The sequence below is a fragment of the Anolis sagrei genome, chromosome 2 (assembly GCF_037176765.1).
Source record: "Anolis sagrei isolate rAnoSag1 chromosome 2, rAnoSag1.mat, whole genome shotgun sequence".
Lineage (NCBI taxonomy): Eukaryota > Metazoa > Chordata > Lepidosauria > Squamata > Dactyloidae > Anolis > Anolis sagrei.
This window is the reverse complement of record NC_090022.1, coordinates 79560251-79583212: the sequence shown is the minus strand read 5'-3', so window position 1 is coordinate 79583212 and position 22962 is coordinate 79560251. Positions and strand designations below refer to the sequence as shown.

At 36.6% G+C, this 22962-nt stretch overlaps 1 protein-coding gene across 5 annotated transcripts in view; it reads right to left on the bottom strand.

Moving 5' to 3' along the window:
- Window positions 1–22962, bottom strand: part of EBF1 (EBF transcription factor 1) — a 428098-nt gene that overhangs the window by 30967 nt on the left and 374169 nt on the right. For all 5 annotated transcript variants that reach the window (XM_060765565.2, XM_060765563.2, XM_060765560.2 and 2 more), the window contains exon 11: window positions 17676–17764. In XM_060765565.2, the coding sequence (XP_060621548.1) occupies window positions 17676–17764 (89 nt within the window). The remainder of the gene's footprint in view (window positions 1–17675; window positions 17765–22962) is intronic.

Genomic DNA, 22962 nt, shown 5'->3' with positions numbered 1-22962 from the left:
AAGTTAAACAGCCATGTCTGCACACACCTCAGAAGAAGAATCTGTGCCATGGCTGTGTTTACATTTTGACATTTGTACTAGTTATCCTCCACATTTGCATAATTCCACAGGTGCCAAGTACAGTAAGATCTTCTTGTTCATAGGGGCCATTTTCAAGACTCTCCATGGATGCCTGAAACAGCATATAGTACTGAATGTCTATACTTTCAACTTTTCCTTTTGTTCTTCCTCAACAGATGATTGCACAACAAGAGCCAGAAAGGCAGGTTTGTTCCTTCCTCTTCAATACATTATTATTATTATTATTATTATTATTATTATTATTATTATTTTACATTAATTTTTTTATTAACCACAAAAGAAATGCTATATACATAAAAAGAAGTGGAACAATATAGTGAAAGAAAAGTAGGAAATAAAGATGTATAAGTCTTAACAAAAACTACTTCATTCTTTTCTTTAAGCCAGATTCTTTACAGTGATTCAACTTGTTCTCCTCTTTTTTTTCTAAACACCTAATAATTTTATTACATTTATATTCCCTTCATTACAAAACCAATCTCTATATTTCATATAATAACTTTTTTTCCCTTCCCCCAGTTGTGCTACCCCTTGTGCTCCCCATCTCCGGAGTTCTTCTTTTCTTTATACTCCCACCAGAACCTCATTTCTTCTGGTGGGGGTTGGTTCCAATCTTCTTTCCTTAATGTTTCCTCAATAAATATTTCCCATATATATTCAAAATCATTATCCTTCCTTAGGCCTTTTTTAACCTTTTAAATTGTATGTTAATTTGTTACTTATTGCTAATTTCCAAATTTCCTTGTACCATTCTTCTATCTTAATTTCCACCTCTCCTTTCCAATATTTTGCTATTAGTAGCCTTGCAGCCGTTAACAACATTGTTATCAGATTCTTTTCATTTTCCTTCCATTCATCTGTATTGTAAATAGATAACAGTATAGTCGCTGGATTTCTATTAATTTTTTTCTTCATAATACTTTCTATTTCTACTATAACTTTTCCCCAGAAACTCTGTACATATTTGCATTGCCACCACATGTGGATATACGTACCACTTTCTTGGCAACCCCTCCAACATTTTTCTGAACAACTCTTATCCATATTATGGATCTTTGTCGGGGTCAGGTACCATTTCCATACCATCTTATAGTAGTTTTCTTTTATCCTAATTGATAAATTCTTGAGGTGTCTTGCTCTTCATAATTTTCCCCAATTCCTTTCTCCTATTTTATTCCCAGTTTTTCTTCCCATAGTTCCCTTATTTGTATCCCTTTTCTCTCCCCTTTAATCTCTAGTAATATTTTGTATATACTTGTCCCTTTGAAAAAGTATTTTTTATTGTTTTATCATAGTTATTACATTTGTTATACATTTGTTTATACCAATTACATATAATTCAACACACTCTTTAACATATAGTCTTATTATTCTACTTGAACATTCCCCCCCTTTTTTCCCCACCACTGTGCTCCCCTCCCCCCGTCTCAAGCCACAGCTTTTACATATCATCCGTCCAAAATCTCATTTCTTCTTGTGACGGTAACCTTCCTTCTTTGTTTTTTAAACCATGTACCACAAATTTACCCCATACAACATCAAAATCACTATGTTTCCATATACCTTTTTTAACCTTTAATATACATGTAAGCTTATCGTTTATTGCCAATTTCCATGCTTCTTTGTACCACTCCTCCATTTGTATATTTATTTCTTTTTTCCAGTTCCTTGCTATAAGCAATCTTGCTCTTGTTAATAGGTTTGTTATCGCTTCTTTATCCTCCTTTTTCAATTGTTTATTATTATATAATGATAATAAAGCTATACTAGGACTTTTCTCAATTTTCATATTCATTATAACCTCTATTTCTCTAAATACTTTCTCCCAAAAATTATTTACATATTTACATTGCCACCACATATGTATATATGTTCCTGGTTCCTGACACCCTCTCCAGCAATTTTTAAAATTATTTTTATTTATATATGCTATTCTTACTGGTGTCAGGTACCACTTCCATATTAGCTTATAATAATTTTCTTTAACTCGTATTGATAGATTTTTTAAATGTCTTTGTCTCCATAATTGTTGCCACTCTTTTTCGTTTATTTTTATCCCTAAATCTTCTTCCCAAACCTCTTTATGGGTATTATTTTTTGTGTTGCCTTCCTTCATTTCAATTATTATCTTATATATTTTACTAATTGTTCCTCTCAAATTTTCATGCTCTTCTACAGCCCTTCCATTCTGTATTATTTGCTCAAATTGATTAAGTTTGCTTCCATTTTTATTATTTTTCCCCCAATTTTTAAACCATTGTTCTAATTGTATACAATGGAACCATGTCAATTTTATTTCTTCCACTTCTTCTGAGTCTTTGCTAAGCCAATCTGTTCCCTCTTTTTTAACCATTCCTTCTATCACCATTTTTAATCTGCTCGCCTCATAATATTTTTTAATATTGGGTAATGCTAATCCTCCCTCTTTTTGCGATTTATACCATAACTGTTTATTTAATCTATTTCCTTTATTACCGTTGCAGTACTTATTTATCATTTGTTGCCATCTATTTATTTCATCTTCTGTAATTTGAAGTGGCAGCATCCTAAATATGAAATTTATCTTTGGAAGTATTTTCATTTTTACTAATGCTATTCTTCCAAACCAAGATAATCATATATCTTCATACTCTATTATCGTTTTCTGAACCGCTTTCCTCAATGTTACTACGTTTACCTCTTCCATTTCTTTTAAATCCTTTGTTATTATTACTCCCAGGTATTTTAATTTATTCTTAATTCTTATTCCCATTTTACTCTGTTCTATATATTCTTTTTCTTCTTTCTTTGTGTAATTGTTGTCCCTTTTTGATGCTCATTTTCTTCTTTAGCCAGTTCTTTTAATATTATATTTTCAAATTTCGTTGGTTTTCTTTCCCCTAAGCTCTTTCCTTTCCAATTTTTGAACCATTGGTCCAGTTGGACACAATGGAGCCACGATATATTTAATTCACCTAGGATTTCCTTAATGGTTCTCTTCTCCTTTATTTGTTCCACCCAACTTCCAATTTTGTCTAATTTCTTCTTTTTCAACTCCTTATCCATCACATTTTTTAGATTTTTAGGAAATTTCCCCTCCATTATAACTGGCATTATTTTTGAATTCCCTTTAATTAGGTTTTTCTTATATTTGTTCCATATTGTTAGTATATTTTCCAATGGTACATTTCCAATTTGATTAATTTCCTTTTTTGAGTATGCCTTAAAAATATATTTTCTAATCTCATTTCTATATCTTTATTATTTATTTCCATCCAGTCTGTATCAGCTTTATTTAGCATCCCTTCCACCATTAATTTTATCTTTTTCTTGTCCTATCCCTATTAATTTATCATCATTCCTGATTACATTTGCTAATATTTCTATTATGGTTGCAAATAGTATTGGTGCCATAGGACATCCTTGTCTAGTCCCTCTCGTTACTTTTATTCTATCGGTTATTCCATCATTTACTAATACCTGTATATAACTATCTGAATATAGTTGATTCACTAGTCCCATTATTCTGCTTCCCAATCCAAATTTATTCAGAATACATTTTTATTATTATTATTTAAAACTTTTATATCCCGATCTTCTCACCGCCTTAGAGGGACTCAGACCGGCTACCATGGAAAAAGAGATAAAGTCCTAATAACAGCAACCATGAGTAAAATGATAGTAAATAAACCTTTAGATAAAAGTATTAAGACAGATAATCTTTCATTTCACTTTTATTTCCTTAAATAACACTTATTTAACTGAAGAGAATTAAAGTTTCTCCAATCTGTAATGATTTCTATAATTTTCATACAAACTGAAGACCATAGCCAATGGCTAGGACACTAAACAAAACACTCAAGCATGAATTTGCCACCTGATTTGCAGTGAGCCAAGCTTGTAAATAAAATGCAGTAAGCATAAATGAGACAGGAAAATCCTTCAGCATTGAAATGTAAATGCATGCAGGCAACAAACCGTGAATATATTATAAATCAATAAGATGGCTATCTCTTAGTCAGAAGACTGGTAATGCCATAACAGAAAAGAAAATCTTATTCAGATAGTTTACTATTCTGAACACTCATCATTGATAGCACTTAGCCCATTGTTTTTGTCTGTCTCCAAAAATATTCCACAATGCAATTGTTATAAGCATGAGAATTTGGATCAGGAGAATTTACGTTGTCTGAAATTTAAAAAACAAAACAAAAACAACTATAGCAACTCATTGCCAAATTGGATGTTCTGATTGTCAAAGAGGTCTCAACATATACATAGATAAGGCAAATATATAGATAAGGCACTGAATATGCATCATTTATGTTCAGATTTGCTACTGGCTCCCACTGGGGATAAGGAGGCAGGTACACTTTTTGATATGCCCATATAATGAATGCTTTGTGTCTTCTATCCAAACACAACTTCTTTTTTATACCTCTGCTCCATGTAACTTCACACAACCCTTTTTTCGGCACTGGCACTTCTGGTAAAAGTCCTTGCTCTCTGACACCTTTACCCAATGGATAGGGGAATTTGTATCAATGAGTAAATTTCAATAGCATGGGAGAATTGATATACAAAAATGGCCATATATGTATATAACCTAAGAAAAGAGGAGAAGCCAATACAGCACCTACCACATGCCTCTGATTGACATTGTAATGCTATAGGGTCCCTGGGTGACTTCTACCTTTCCTACACATTACAGCTTGCTAAAAATATGATGATTGCCCAACATGATGAATTGCCAGGAGGGAAAAACTGGGTGCCAATAGTATGTTTGGCCTGTTTAAGTGAACACATAGCCATTCCACCATTTAGTGAACACCAGTTACTGAAAATCATATCAGTAAATGAATACATATACCATAATATCTGACCATAATATCTGTTTTCTGGCTCATTGTAATGAACATAAAAAAGCTGCTCTATAGCAGCAACAACACACCTACAGAAGCAACCTGGCTAGCCAAAACATTGGTGATGAAGGAGGGAGTGAGAAGCAACTTGGCTGAAATAATAAGTGGGGTATCCACAAAGTATAGGAAGGGAACCGAGATTAAGGAACACCATACCAATGAGCCACAAGCAGGAGGAATACCGAAGAACAAAAAATGTCATTTCTTTATTTTTGACACTACGGGGGAAAGGATAGCTAGCAGAGCAAAGAATAACAACAGGAGTAGGAATAGTAGATAAAACTAAAGATGTCTATTACTCTTCTGCATTTTTAGTGGAGGAGTTAACAAAAGATACTCAAAATGAAAGACCATCATATGTAAGCATGCCCACAGTGTAGAAAAGGGGCAAGGATGGCTGGATAGGGAAGGAAACTTCTGCCATGGTATCCCTACCAAAGGCATTGTCCTTATTAACCTGAAAGATTGCTGGAACACTAGCCACAGCATCAGACAGATTGCTGAATGCCCTGTTAACATTCTCATTATCATTTTTATTTCAATGTGGGAAAAGCTAGATTAGTACAGGGAACAATCAAACACAAGGTATAGATCACCTATTTTCAAGGATTAAAATAGGGGGAAAAAACTATTCACAATTGTATGTTAAACTAAGGACCTTATCACATGGGCTTTAAGCTGCTTACTAGGATGATGCCAAGATGGAGCCAGGGTGGAGCCAGCTGGAACCCATCACATGATGCAGAGCTATTTCCAGTAGGGCTCTGTGCCAGCTCTGTGCACTCTGCATCTTGACAGTGTGTTAAGTGGCAGTACTGAGGACACAAGTGACTACCCATGTTCTCATAAAGTAAGCCAGGGGCAGTGTGGGATCAAGCAGGAGACAGATGGATTTCTGCATGGGATGGTGAGAGGATGATGTGGAGCAATGCCTGATGGTTCACCCCCCCCCCCTCCCGGATGGATTCGCTCCATTGTCCCATGCTGTTCTCTGGCTTAAGGACCTCCATGTGATGAGATCCTTAAATAAGCACCCTGCTTTCCCCCACAGCAGCAAAGAAAAATCCAAGCAGATAAATGCAGTTTGTTGCAAGAAGCCGAGCAGCTGCATTTTGTACCAACTTGAGCTTCCGGATCACCGACAGAGGAAGGCCAATGTAGAGGGTGTTACAGTAGTCCAGACAGTAGTCCAGTCTTGAGATGACCGTAGCCTGGATCACCGTAGCTAGGTCGTCCCTGGACAGGTAGGGGGCCAGCCATCTAGCCTGCCGCAGATGAAAAAAAGCGGTTCTGCTAACGGCGGAGACCTGGGCCTCCATCATCAGCAGAGGGTCCAAAAGGACTCCCAGACTCTTTACCAATGATGACGGACATAATCTATGTCCCTTTCTCATTGCAGTTTTAAACAGATGTATTGCACAAAGGGTTTGCAAATATTACAATTCAATGTTCAAATCCAGTTATTAGAAGATTTTGAACAAAGTACAGTTGAATGTAAGGACACAATCATAACAGAGTGTTTTCCCTGTTTCGCTACTGCTTTCTGTGTCCAGTGAGTTAAAAAGCAGAATAAGTGGCCACCCCAAAAATATTGTGAACCTTGATATCCCAGTATTGCACACTTTTTATGTTTCATAGAATTTTCCTATCTCTGAAGTCAAGAATCTGTCCATCTTACTACAGCTGCATTGGTTACCAATTGAGCACCGGATCACTTTCAAAGTGATGGTACTCACCTTTAAGGCCTTACATGGTCTGGGGCTGATGTACCTGAGGGACCGCCTCACCCCCTACCAACCCCAGAGATCCCTCCGTTCTGAGGACCAAGATCTATTGGAAATTCCCAGTGTCAAGACCTTGCGTCTAACAGCAACCAGACGCAGAGTCTTCACAGCAGTGGCACCATCACTCTGAAATACTCTGCCACCTGAACTCCGTGCCTTGCGGGACTTATCAGCTTTCCACAGGGCATGTAAGACATACCTGTTTCGACGGGGCTTTGATTTTTGATATTGCTGTTTTAAAATTGTTTTTAAATTGTGTTAGATTTCAGCCATTCTTGTAAGCCGCTCCGAATAATAAATAAATAAATAAATAAATAAATAAATAAATAAATGAGAGCTTTGTAACCAGCCACCAAAGAAGATCTTATGAGATACAAAACTCAGCTGAAAGAAGATTCTTGTTAGATGATACACAACTGTTAATAGTTTCTTTGAGGGGGCTTATAAAAGAAAACCCAAACCTGATGTTTCCTGGCCTATAATAATATTTTGTTACCTTTGCCAGAAGTGAATGTGTAAAAATACTGCAACAGTAAAATAACATTGTGGAGGTTTCACATCAGAGTGTTGTTGTCTGTGTTTTCTTTAAAAAAAAAACCTGCTCATTTGTAACCCCAACAAATGAGTACATTCACTTATATTTTACCATAGGCATAATATTTTTTTCAAAAGTCTCTGAAAAGTGGTATTCTCATTAGAATAAAGGACCACTTCAGACCCAATTGAAATGAAATGAAAGAGCACAGCTTACATCGAGATACCAAGTGGTAATTTCTAGGGAAGCATAAAATGCCAAATGTGTAACAATTATGTTTTATAACTCTGTGTTCAAAGGACTTAATAGTATTTTATTGCACAGAGAGGCTTCAACTCAAGGAGACCTATTTTACTGGAGTGTTCCCTGCCTTATGTTGTTAAAGCACTTCATCAACTTACTTTCTTATTATCAGCAAGAGAAAGACATGATTAATTTTTGAACACATCTAAGCAGCCCTAAAAATCTGGCAGTAACTAATTTCACTAAGCAGATGTCTTGAGCAGTTACCCAGACCAATAAATTAAATTTTCTCAGAAATATCAGGGGCATATAGAAGCACCTGATATTAGTCCAGATAGAGCTCAGCACTGTGGCAACAATCACTGTATTTCATATTCCTACTGCATCTACACTCAGTGGTAGCAGAGATGCCAAGCACTCAGAACATTTGCAAAGAGGTCGAAGGGGATTGGACTAAAACACTATTATGCTTTTTACCCAAGCATGACTCAGGGGAGAAAGCACATAAATGCTGGCAACATTTTTGTTGTTTCTTTTGCCCTTCATTTCATTAATTATTATCTCATAATACAAACAACTGAAGGGCATTTTAATAAGCTACTCTTTGTTGGGATTTTTATAATATATTCTAACATCCACTGGATGTATACAGCTACCTAACAATTGAAAACAAAAACTAAAATGACTGTATATTTTGAAAACCTAAAAGAATTAACGTGCATACTCTCTGTCATCCAAGTTATGCATGCTTTCCGTCACCTAAAATACAGATATGTTCTTTCAGTCATAGTTACAGCAAAGTCAGAATGCATACATCTCTGTTCTAAAAGGCAGTCCGTTTTCATGCTGTAGTCCAGGCTTAGAGGATGTTACTGTCTGAAGGAGTTATATCACTGTAAGCAAAAAAGACTGTTTTTTACAACAGAATTTGGGGCGGCATTAGAAAATCAATGGAAATAAAGAGAAGACATGAGATTTTGCTTGAGCTGCAGTTAACACCACTAAAGAACTATGGATATTAGAAGGTTAACAAGTAAATTATATCAAATGTTATGAAATGAATGATTTGATTTCAAATCATACTGCATGCAAGCTGTTCACTGCCAATTAGACTTGGTAATGTTTACCTATGGTGTTTCAATTACCACTCTTTGTGCAATAGTGTAAGAGCTGCTAATTCAATAATTCGAAGAAGCCTGGTTGGGACAGGTGATTTTATAGCGATTGATCACAAACCTGGCCTCCAAGTGGTCAAGTTCATTTCATTTATGAAAATTCTTATAAAAGAAACATTACATTCACTTGACTAAAAAGGTCTAGATTTCAAGTGTTAGTCTTAAATATAGAGTGTGAAGCCTTGTGTTTCTTAGGAAAGAATTACAACAGGCCTTTGATTTTTGATACTGCTGTTTTTAAATTGTTTTAAATTGTTTTTAAATTGTGTTAGATTTTAGCCATTCTTGTAAGCCGCTCCGAGCCCCAGGGGAGTGGCGGCATATAAGTTCGAATACTAAAGAAATAAAGAAATAAAACAGTGGCAATGGATTGTTTCCTGCTCATTTCATGAAATGACATTGTGATAGCAAGAAGGAAGAGTCTTTTATGGTGCAGTTGGAAGCATCTTATGAAAATTATGCAATGGTAATATTTCATCTTCATATTTTATCACATTATTTATTTATAACATTTAGCTATGTGCACAACAATGAAGTTTTAGATGGCTGTGCTATTATGAAACTGATCTGAATGTCACAAATGACAAGATAGAGCCTAGGCCCCATAGTTTCAAGCATATCTTTCTTGAAAAACAACTTCTAAGACTGGCAGTTCTGACGTACTCAATTTGTAGAAACCAGAGTATGGAAGCTGTTTTATGAAAGAGATACTGATCTGGCACACTTGTATGGCATTGCCATAACTGCTCATAAAAAGTAGGGACAAGGAGAGCTGGCTGCCTGCAGGGATGGGACAATAGATTTACAGCAGCATTAGAAATGGTAAGGTTCATTACAAGGTGCATGTTATGCCTTGTATAGTCCATGGTGCATGCTGCAGTCACAAAGCAATTTCACTATTAGAGATGTATATACAGTAATAGTAGGTGAAAGTATTAATATAAAAATGAAAACATCATCTGATGAGAGGTCTCACAAACATCCTTAATCATCTTCCTTAGTACTCTGAAATCTCATGTGTGAATACTCCCTGAAGCCCAATTCAAAAATTTTATGGAGGCCTTCTAAAATTAGGGTGCAACTGCACCAAACAAAATTTGGGTGCAACTGCACCAATTATATACACTGTATAGAATTACTAGTTTCTATTTATATAGTAGAAAAGTCTGCAGAGATCCTGCTTTTCTATAGACAGGTGTATTTGCAATGCTTTGGATTCAAGATCTTGTTGAAGTTCTCGCGTATATGTGGCGGTTCTGTCCCTGAAGATATGTAAGAATGGGGCTATTTGACACATGTGTTATTCCACATTGAGAGAACATCCACAAGATAGTTGTCTTGTGTCACCCATTTTACTTTAGCTTTCCATAATAAGAATGCAATAATAATAATATGCTATTTGAACGGCTTTAAAAAAAATTGTAACCTTTACTTTAATTCTTATTTTCCTAGCACAATATCTGAATCTCCAATCTTCAGTCCACATCTCTTAAAGAGTAACACATGAAAGCAGTCACTGCTAATGTTTATTTCTTGTTGTAGGTCAGCCAATAAATAATGTAAATAACTTAAATAATTAGCACGTATGACATTGAAACAACATTTGTTTTATTCATGATGAGACAGGCAGAGCATGTACTACACTATTCAAGGGTGGTTAAAAAAGCCTAGTGTTCTTGGGTGTTCATAGCAGCAGTCAGCCTCTCAAGCTATTTTTCAAATCTATTCAACTGAGTACCAATCTAAAGTGTTCTTTTCATTTAGCTGAAACCTAGAGATTCCATTTATTCTTTCTTACCACTGCTCAGCTAGTGCTCCTTATTGATATTTGCGGAGGACTAAAGACTATGACTGCAATATTTAAACTGCTCATTGAACACATACCCAAACATTCTTGAACAATATTAGGGTAATTAGAATAGATGATACAGCATGCAGTGATTCCTCCTTGTGTTTGTCACTCTGCTTCATTTACGATAATTCACTAAGCATAAATACTCTGTTAGAAAGAAGATTTTCTGTTTCATTTCTCCAATGAACAACAGAGTGCCGCCACGTGACTAGAGTCTGAATTTCAGTTTTAGCTGGCATGCACAGTTGAGCTGAATCGCATTTGGCACAATGCAGAGTACAAGTGAGCCACTAAATGGCTGATTTACTAAATTATTATTGGATGAGCCTTTGCAGTTCCAACGGAAAGTGCATCTCTTCATGGTGTGTTCAAATTGTTCTGTGTTTAAATATTCAGCATGAGGCTAATGTGAACTGATGAAGTGAGACTACAAACATTCACTTTCAATATAGTCGGAGCGACAGCAATGCAACATATCATGTGGCCTGTGGAGGTGAAAATGATTTATATTTAAGGCTGTGGCTGCCTACTTTAAGGTACCCTTGATTAGCCTGGTGTTAGGATGAGTAATTCAGAAAGTGTGGGGGGGGGGGGGGAGAATGGGACACACACAGAAGCCATCAGACTTCTCATTTATTGAAGCTTCATGATTCCAACAAGGTCTGGTTCAAGCCTGGTTTTAGCCAATGCTTTTCTGGTGGCATTGTTATACATCTAACGGAAAATAAGGGCTTCGCTTCTAACAAAATTCAGAGGAACAGTTTACAAATGCATGTGTAATGCCAATTTGTAATTATATGACTTCTTCGGAGAGGGGGAGGAGGATAATTTCTTCACTGCCACCTGCTGGAGCTGGTAATAACTCTTTGTCATACTAAAAAGAACAAGCATCCTCACTTTAGAGGACAGTTATGGCGAGCATTTAAAATACTGTGATCCGAGATACTTACAGTAGATTAGAATTTTTTATTGGTACTGTGTTGCCATAACAACCTAAAGGCAGCAGATGACTTAAGCTAAGCTTGCAAAGCAAAAGGCTGCTCATCTGGCAGTTAAAATGAATACAGTTCACTTCACAAGTTCCCCATATGGACCCTTAGAGTATGGTAATGAGGATACCATATGGTGAGAAAAGAAATGCACAGAGAACAATTGGGCTCCACTGGATGAGTGAACTGAGTAGGAAGTTACGGAAAAGCACAGGAGAGAGATTTGTCTGTGTGCTCTCTAGCTCAAGGGTTCTTTCAGAGCGGGGATTCCTCTAGTCTTCCCTTAATCCGCTTCTGGACGTGTACATATGCGGATGTGACAAAGAGGCACACTGAACACTTTGCGAGATCATTCATCATAAACTGTCAGCCATGTTTACAAATCAGCCCCAGATGATCTTCTATAACAGCAATGCTTAAAAGGTAACAGTGATAAGTTCTAAGACAAAGTGCAGAGAAATTTAAGCACTCTTGACAAGCAGAAACATTAGTGGTAATCATTTTAAAAACGCTTGAATCTTTTTGCATGCATGTTTGGCTGTAAATAAGAATAGGATGCGTAGCAATTTTTCAAAAGGTTGTTGGAAAGTAGGATAAATGCTATTTATATTTTTCAAAACATAAAAGAAATAATTGAACAAGATCTGAAAGCAGCATCTCTCTCACACACATACACAATATAGAACGTAAGACTAACCAGATTTTCAACCTGGTAAGATAGCTTGCTAAAGGCTGCAAAGTCAATTTTGTACTACACATGCTTCATAAAAGATGAATATAAATGCATTAGTTAGACACGGTGAGCTAAATTAGAAGGTCAGGCAGGGCTGGAAGGGCTGAAAAATCACACAGCCAATGACTGTAATTACTCTTTTTTTAAGTCTATTAAGTGGTGTTGTTCTATCAAGGCTCAGGGGTATAAGACATGAAGTACAAGATAAAGTAATGTGTATTTATTACTCCCACAGGATCAATTTTCTTGATATTTTCAGCTCCAGGGGGCAAAATACACAAATGCAGCTTTTGTTGCAATCTTCAAACTGCACTCTGTGTGTGTGTGTGTGTGTGTATCTATATCTATATCTATATGGTATTAGAAGAAAACTCAGAGACAGGGTTAGTATCCTTCCACTGACTTCATTATTTTATTGTTTGTGTGTGAATACAAGAATTTAAAGATCAGCACATGTTAATGGTGTAGTCAAGGAGAAGAACCACAACTCAGTCACAGAGCACATATTTTATATGCATGGGGTCACAAGTTCAACTCCTGGAATGGAGAGCTGAGACCCTTTCCTGAAATACTAGGGAGCTGCTGCTAGTATAGACAATGCTATCGAATGAGTTTGCTTAAGGTAGATTGCTGTGCTTGATTCACACAGTGGTCTGATCTAAACTTACAGATTGATTAACATGTTGTGCCAGGAGTTGGAAATTTCAAATGATTCAGGGGCATTTTTTTTGTTTATTTGCATTTTGGGTGTGTATGTAAAGGGATCTTATAGCTCCTTTGAGACTGACTGAGAGAAAGAAGATAATAGTGTAAAGTTTTATAGACACAAGTCTCCTTCTATTGATCATGAAGGAAAATGAATCTGGTGAAGTAGACTTAAGTCTACAAAGGCTTATGCTACAAATTTCTCTCTCACTTAGTTTCAAGCGTGCTACAAGATCGCTTTGCATACTGACCCAGACTAACATGGCTATGCCTTTGAATTTTGACAAGCAGCAAGCAATCATTATAACCGACCACAGAAAACATCAAATTGTTTTGTTACTTGCTCCTAGAGTGCTGACAAATACATAATTGCCCCCTTGAGACTTTGGGAGAACATTTTAAAGGTGGAGATGAAAAAACAAAGAGATATATGCTGTTCTTTCTGGCCTTCATATATTAAAGTTTTGCCATAGATTCTAAATTACACCATCTGCTCTGATCATTTGCTGAGCAAACACTGACCCACTTAGAAAATGCACTAGAATGTATATATTTCTGCAGACTTCAAAAGGACAAGAGCTCTTTGCCAGCACTTTGAATATGGTTCTGACTTTCATTTCTTAGAGTGTGTTTCAGCGTGATCCCTGATTTTGGACTTTGTGGACTAGCAAACTAGACACACTTTCTAATCTTGGCCTGAAGACAAGTGTAGTTTGATATGAAATTCCATCATCGTTTAGGGATTCGATTCCACTTCTACCAATATAGGGATCATGAAAGCATTTTTGCATGTATTTTGTCTTTAAATCACTATCAAAGTGATAGTAAGAGGACCCTCCTCTCTCTCCTACCACTGTCACAGTTACATCGAGAGAGGGCCTTACCAATGGCTCTTCCCAGGCATTAAAAGCTCCTTCCCAGAGTACATCTTTTACACTGTAGAAGGAAGCAGTCTGACACCACTTGAACTGGAATGACTCAGTGCTATGAAATCATGGCAGTTGGTAGTTTTATAAAGCCACTGCAGTTAAAACGGTGTCAAACGACATTCATTCTACAGTGTAAATGCACTCCCAGTGACGTTAGATTGGTACCCTCCCTACTCTTTTTCCATAGACAGGAGAAGATCTCTTCACTCTGACAAGTCTTTGAGGATTGATTGCAAGAGACAAATCTTTTTTTTTAATAATAGTTTGACTATTTCTGCTTTTTTTTGTGTTTTTAGTGGTTTGTGTTTTAACTAATTTTAATTTCTTATAACTGTAATCACTTTTTAGATTTTTCATTTTGTGAAACTGTCTTTGTCTGTTTTTATATTTAAAAAATCTGTTGAAAGGCATCTTGATTCCTGAACTAGGAAAAAGACAAGATATAACAACAAGAAGAAGCAATAACAACAACAATGATACAAGTGCCATGCAATTGCCTCAGAAAATGAAACACTGTTTTTCAGAAATCCTGATCCAGGATTATAATATAGTGGGGATATGAGAGATTTGACTTTTTACACACTGTTGAAAATCTGTATTTCTCCATTCCTCCTTCAGCATCCTCCTAATTGTGATGCTGCTAAAGCCCCATCTACACTGCCATGTAATGCAGTTTCGGAATGCAGATTAATTGCATTGAACTGGATTATATGGCAGTGTAAACTCATATGATGCAGTTCAATCTGCATTATATGAATATATGGCCCCTTCTACACTGCCAGATAATTCAGATTATCAAAGCAGAAAATCCACATTTCCTGATTTGAACTGGATTATCTCAGTCTACACTGCCATATAATTCAATTCAAAGCAGATAATGTGGATTTTATCCAGCTGTTTAGAAGGGGCCCACACTAACCATTATAATACAGTTCAAACTGCATTCTATGGCAGTGTAGATTGAGCCTAAAACACTCTCCAGTTTAAGGAGCTCTTCACAAAGGGCTAAATAGCCCCATTTGTACTGCCCACAATTGTCCCAAAGTAGAGGGAAAGCATCAGAAGCACTTCCTTTAGCACGGGGAGGAAAATATTTTTCAGGTGACTCAGACGGGTAACATTTTCTTTCTCATGATATGGCCAAAGTACAACATTCTCAGTTTAATAATCTGAGAATGTTGTACTTTGGCCATATCATGAGAAGACATGATTGGGTAGAAAATATGATAATGCTTGATAAGTTTGAAGGCAATAGGAAAAGAGGAAGGCCATCTGCCAGATGAAGACACTCAATCATGGGCAGCCATGGCCCTGTATCTGCAAAACCTGTTGAGGATAAGGTGATTTGGAGGTTTCTTATTCACAGAGTTGCCGTTTGTCAAAACTGACTTGAAGGCTGGTACCAACAACAATCACTCAGTTCTGAAGTCTAGATTCTAACGCAACATCTGAGGCAAAAATACAAAGCTCCATCCATGGCTGTGCATTGAGATGATGACAGCTGAGGCAGTAGTTTAGACATTAGAGCAGATGTGAGTTTTCAAGCAACCTTTATGGCTTGAGCTTCTGAACTTGTCATTCTACGAGGAAGTCCCAAGGCTAGGTGTTTGTTTGTTTCTTTACATCCTTTATTTTATTTCAGTTTTTGGGAGCAGTTACAACACAGGAAACTCACTCACGACATTTTACCTACATGAATAAGCTGGATGTATTAGGCAGGGGGAGCCCCCGGTGGTGCAGTGGGTTAAAGCACTGAGCTGCTGAGCTTGTTGATCGAAAGGTCGCAGGTTCGATTCCGGGGAGCAGCATGAGCTTCTGCTGTCAGCCCTAGCTTCTGCTGTCAGCCCTAAAGTCCCTTTTGACTACTCAAAGTGGAGCTGGCGATAGCTTTAAACTTTTTCTCTTTCTTTTTTTCTTTTAAGTATATATTTCCCTTACAACACTGCTAGTATTTTTGTTACTTTATCATATAATAATATTATCATCTATAAGAATGGCCTAAATGTCAGTAACAGCAGCTTCTGAATCAGTATACATATGGAAATACAGACATGAAGAACTGTAACTTGTTATAATGTGTATATTTTTTGTTGCCCCTGCCTAATAAAGGTAAAGGTAGTCCCCTGACATTAAGTCCAGTCATATCAGACTCTGGGGTGTGGTGCTCATCTCCATTTCTAAGCCGAAGAGCCAGCGTTGTCCGTAGACACCTCCAAGGTCATGTGGCTGGCATGACTGCATGGAGCACTGTTACCTTCCCGCCGGAGCGGTACCTATTGATCTACTCACATTTGCATGTTTTCGAACTGCTAGGTTGGCAGAAGCTAGGGCTGACAGCGGAAGCTCACACCGCTCCCCGGAACCGAACCTGCGACCTTTCGATCAACAAGCTCAGCAGCTCAGTGCTTTAACCCACTGCACCACCGGGGGCTCCCCCTGCCTAATACATCCAGCTTATTCATGTAGGTAAAATGTCGTGAGTGAGTGGACACAGTATCCATATTATTATTATTATTATTATTATTATTATTATTATTATTATCTTTATTTGTACCCCGCTAGGATCTCTCGAAGGACTCGATGCGGCTTACAAAGGCCAAGGCCTCAAAACACAACATAACAATACACAACCTAAAGCAAATTAAAAACAGTTAAAGCAATATTAAACAGCGAGCAATAAATAATACATCAAGACACAATAAAACTGGGCTGGGCCAGAGTAATGGGTACAGATTAAAAGTGCTGATGTGACAGGTGATATGTAAGGATTATAGGGTAAGTGCAGTGTGCCAGCAATCTTAATTCTAATAAAGTGCTTCTGGGACTTGTTATTGGAGTTTTCCTATTCTGGAAAGGCACATCAGAACAGCCAGGTCTTCAAGTTCTTTCTAAAGACTGCCAACGTAGGGGCCTGTCTAAGATCTTTATACTAAAACATATACTAAAACATATCTTTAAGTTATACTGTTATGAAGCCAAACTTTATAACCTATTACTATTCCAGCTACTGGAAAAATATGCTACCAAATCTTGCTTGAAAAAGACCCCTCTGCTTTTTCAAAAGACTTTTGGTGTTTATCTATCTTTTAAGAGGGCATTGTAAAAATCTGGCATACATGAAATACATGTCTAAATAAGAGAAATAAAACATAGTCAAAGGAACAGATTAGGACCATTTTAATAAGTTACTGAATTATTTATATATGTGCACAAATGGACAAGTTTTTATTTCAGTACAAGTTACTGAGCTTAAATAGGAACTATAGGTATGGCAGCACAAAAGCTTGCCAAAACTGAGAATATGGGTAGAAATTGGAAGGTAGCATGCAAACAAATAAAACCCCTAACTGTACAACTGCATTTTATAATCTTGAGTATTTGCATAGAGCGACACTTGTACTGATCCACATACCTTGTGTTGTAAGCTCACATCTACATACCTTGAGTTCTACACGCCACTAATGCATACACATGTAACATAATGGAAGCTTCAGTGGCATGCAATGCTATTTCTCCAGCAAAAACGGCACTGTACAAACAATAATGTATGCAGACTCCAAAGAGAAGACCTGAACGTATCAACAATGGAACAAAGGCAGTAGGAAAGATTCCACTTCCCAGTCCAAGCACTGATCCTACATAGCTGCTGTCTCTACAGTATTAACATTCCTTTTTGAAACAAAACAAAACTGTTGCACACATGGGCATCTAAAAGATATGAGCACATGCCTGACACTTTTTTACTGACCTTTGGCAAGCGTTCGGGGTCACCAGGGTGTCTTGGGATGACTTTTTGCAACCTTTGGAAACCATAGTCAATGGTAGGTTCATTCAGAGCTGAAACAACAAACATAATAATTATCCAATAAGCAATGAGACAAAGCATTCTATTGGCAAATTTACTGAATAGTAATGCCTTTGCATATCTGGAAACCATCACAGTAAACTCACCCTTTGCTCTTTTTCACTTAAATCAGCAATGCCTATGAAGTTAGGGTTCAAATACTCTTTTGAGTTTTAATGTGAGACTGTGGTATGAGTATCTGTGAAAAGGTGACAAGTTTTGATTTTATAAATAGCTTTTTTAGTAAGAAACAATTATGGACAGCTTGATTAAATTCATTTGGTCCTGTACTCTGCTTTTCAAGTTTTTCCATTTTCATATTCTTCAAAATAATTGTTGTCGCTTTTTTATTGTGAAGGCATTGGGACACAAAACAGCCTCACATGCATGCAGATTCTGTTGTGCATTTAAAAACAGTACCATGCATAATTTCTTGTAAAATACATGGTGTGCTTTTATGATAGGAAACAAACAATTCTGCCCTTAGTACAGCAATTATTGGTTGCTCCAAAACTCCCAAGAAATGTAGCATATGAAGAGCAAGGGGGAAAGTAGTGCATGTTGCCATTTACTATCACAGAGTCCTCAGCTGGTTCAGCAGACTAGCCAATAATAATGATCTCCTGTCAAATATTAGGGATACAAATCTTCATTGAAATTGAATCCAGATAAGACAGAGGCACTCCTGGTCAGTCAAAAGGCCGAACAGGGTATAGGGTTACAGCCTGTGTTGGACGGGGTTACACTCCCCCTGAAGACGCAGGTTCGCAGCTTGGGTGTGATCCTGGACTCTTCGCTAAGCTTGGAACCCCAGGTTTCGGCGATGTCCAGGGGAGCATTTGCACAACTCAAACTTGTGCGCCAGCTGCGCCCGTACCTTGGGAAGTCTGATTTGGCCACGGTAGTCCACGCTCTGGTTACATCCCGGATTGATTACTGCAACGCGCTCTACGTGGGGTTGCCCTTGAAGACTGCCCGGAAGCTTCAGATGGTCCAGCGCTCGGCAGCCAGGTTGCTAACAGGAGCGGCACTCAGGGAGCGTACCACTCCTCTGTTGAGCCAGCTCCACTGGCTGCCAATCCGCTACCGGGCACAATTCAAGGTGCTGGCTTTAGCCTATAAAGCCCTAAACGGTTCTGGCCCCGCTTACCTCTCCGAACGCATCTCCACCTATGAACCGACTAGAACATTAAGATCGTCTGGGGAGGCCCTGCTCTCGATCCCGCCTGCGTCACAGGCGCGTCTGGCGGGGACGAGAGACAGGGCCTTCTCAGTGGTGGCCCCTCGGCTGTGGAATGCCTTGCCGGCAGACATCAGACAGGCACCTTCGTTGCTGACGTTTCGGAGAATGGTTAAGACCTGGCTTTATGAACAAGCGTTTGGCTAAGCAATGCAACCAATCAAAGAAGACGGTAAATGGAACATAGGAACGGCACAAGGACTATGAGAACGGATCTGATTCAACTGAGGCGTTATATATGTTGTTTTGTTGATTTGTCCTGTCTGATTGTTAATTGTTGTGGATCGTTGTGTTGATCCTGTTGTTGCACTGTTATGTTTTAATTGCACTGTAAACCGCATTGAGTCGCCTGTCAAGAGCTGAAAAATGCGGTATAAAACTGAAGCAAATAAATAAATAAATAAATAAATATTTCATTTCTGTTTACAAGCATAAATTTCTAAAGTTTCTCCCTGCTGGAAGATATTACAAAGTTTTGGATGCACGTGTTGGTGACTTTTTCATACTTCAGGACCTTTAGCAAAACATTATTATGTACAGATATTTTGTTTCTCCCTGCTGGAAGATATTACAAAGTTTTGGATGCACGTGTTGGTGACTTTTTCATACTTCAGGACCTTTAGCAAAACATTATTATGTACAGATATTTTGTTTATTATGCAGACATGTTTCTGAAACAATATTTTAAAATGTAAAAAAAACCCTTGTAGTTATCAACATTTTTAATAGAATGTCAAAATAGTGTTCTTGCTGATGATGACAAAATTAATGAGTTCTCTTTACTTTCTTATAAAATACTTATTAGCACACGACATATTAATGACCAGGACTCTGGCCAGTATTGACCACTACAGTAGTTATAGTGAGTGAACTGAAAGTAAGGTACAGTTGAAAAACTTATATTTTCCCTCCTGCCAATTTTAGAAGCTGCTCACTACTACTATGGGTCACTACTAGGATTTATAAAACAAACATGAAAAGATGTGATTGCATATACTTTTAAAACTAATTAATGAAGTCCAGAAACCAAAGTGAAGGCACAGATAAAGAAACACAAGTATAAAACAACCATTTTTTCAGTTAAAGGCATTTCTTGTGGAGAATGAGTTCATGATTGCTTAGAAAACACAATGATTCAGTCATCTAAGAAACTTTTGCACTTCACCATCAATAAGTAATTAGAAGAAAGCATACTTGCAAGAATTACTGAGTGTATTTAGCAAACAAAGCTGCAAATCTTGAGATCATACTCCCTCTTAAACAAAGTTTCACTGCCCAAGCATCTGCCTCTCAGCTTCATCTTCCCATTTTTAAATGGGGAGAATTGCAATGTAGATAGGAAGAGGAACAGGGAAGCGATTGTTACGAACTCTACATAGATAATAAAATAAACTGCAGCCTGCAATCTCCACCTTCACATTTCTGATGTGAGACATTTTCTTCTGCCAGCAAATCAATACATCCTTAAGCCATCAGGCTTAGATTGGAATGGACTTTTAATGAAGTGCGAGGCCATTTTATAGTTTCTATGATATTTTCATGAATTTTAATTTTTTACCTGTATAAATTTTTAATCATCTTTCAAATAAATGTAATATTTATACTTGTATTGAAGTTTTTGTATAGTTTTTAATTTGTATTGCTTTTAAGAAGTTGTAAGCTTTCTTGTGTCCTATCACTTTGGGAAAGGTGAGAAACAAATGAATATTATCACTTTTGTTAATATCAGCACATTGTATGAACCATGCAGACAGAATGAGTTCACTGACTTCAATCCCATTATATGAAAATGTGATAAACCTGACTGCAGAGCAACAGTTTGTCCATCAGACTGTTTGTACCAGGTGAATACAAGGTTTTAATTTTGAACTAAAATACAAGATGAATTGTCGTTGTTTCTTCATAAATGAGTAGAAAAATGCAGAGATCTAAAAACATGCACTTCTAAAATAATTGGGACTCTTGGTGCAATTATTATACTGAATGTCTGGATTAACCATATATATATATATATATATATATATATATATATATATATATATATAATTCACTATCTGTGAATTAATGGATTCTATTCTAGATACTTTGAAGCTTTTGCCATTGTTTTTAATGAGAGATGGATTGAAAGCATCTCCTTGGCCATACGTAAAATGTGTTCCTGCATTCCCCAATGCCCTACTATGAAAATGTTTTTTTTCCTATAGATGGGGAAAAACATCAATAAGATTTTTAAAACTTTTATATATAGACTCAGTAACAGTCAGTGTTTGTATTTCTGACATCCATCATCCATTAAAAACAAAGTTAGCACATACCATAGTTAAAATGCATTCCCATTACCCTAAATTTCAAAAGTACATTGAAAGTACTACCGACTTTAAAAAATGTATTAAATTCAAATAGGTCCCAAGGCTAATGGAAGCAATTTGTGTACCAACCCAAACTGATTGGCCTACTTTTCAAAATACAGGTATGATAATCTCATGGTTTTAAAAGGACATTTAAATTGAAAGACTGTGAATATAGTACATAATTATACCAATAGCACCCTTTAACTTGTCAGCTTGTAAATCTAAAAGGCTATCAATCATTTCTAAAGAGGAAATAAACCTTAAAATTCTTTGATTGACTGTGCTTACTTTTTCTGTTTTTTTAAAAAAGAAAGGAAAAAAAGAAAAGAAAAAATGGATTAAAGTGGCCAGAAATCCATTTACAAAAGTACATTGTTTTACATAGGTGACTAAAAAGCCAATAATTACACCTCCAAAAGACATCTAAATCAAAGTAAGTACTTTTCGCTCACTTATGTATTTCAAGTTGTGTGGAACTTCAGGCAACTTTTTTATTAAAATACTTTTCTAAATGCAATGCTTATTGAAATAGCTAATAGAATAGCATTTTCATTTAAGGTAATGTAATCATTTTTGCAAATATGAGATTTAAGCCATTTTCTCCTATCTAAACAGTAAACTTTCAACCTGTCTCTTGTGTGAATTAACTAAAATTACACCCAGGTGTACAAAATCTGTCTATGTGTGCTAGTGTATGAGTTAAGGCACAATATTTATTATTCTTTCCATTTTATGAATTACGACTTAAACCCTTGAGGAAGAACTTACTTTCAGATTAGTCTTGAACAGACTATGCCTCAGAAGCACTTTATGCACTGTATTTCAAATTGTAACTCATAAAATCCAGCACTTTGAATACAAGGAAAAAATACACATCTGTGAAATTGAGAACTAGGCATGTAATTATTTTAATGTTTTCAAAACTGCAGTTTAAATGTTCACCAATTTCATTTCAATATCATTTACAAAAATATTTATTCTGAACTAAATGTCTTCATCACTCTAATAATTAAGCAGAGAAAATATAAATTCGTGGATTGTCTATTTGTATTTTCCCCTCAGTATGTTTCCTATAATGAGCTCCTGATGTATCAATATAGCCTTGGTTGTTAATTGAATGACTGTCTGACATACAGGAGAGAGAAATTTGTATCTCCAACCATGCTGCCAACTTAAGGGCAGAATGATCGACACTTAATATCAGCAATTAAACAAGTCTGCTCAGATATCATGCTGAACTCAAAGCTTGGGTTAGTCTCGGGAAACTCATTCAGATGTTGTGGGGTATAATTGAATTAGACATATTTTAATGCTATTACTTGAGGAAAAATAAACACACTATATGGGAACATTTTGGTGACATCTCAGACCCTAAGACAACAGACATAGCTGAGTGATTTGTTTCACTTACAATTGATGGTGTCATTTATTTATTTATTCATTTCTCTTCTTACTCTTTTTTGGCCACTTCTCAAACATATTTCTCTCTCACTTTATTTGATGTCTACTCTTAAGTCAGCTGGTTAGAAAACACATAAAAGCTGTCCTTAATGGGATGCAGAAATGTACACCAAGACAGAATAAGAAACAATATAACTTT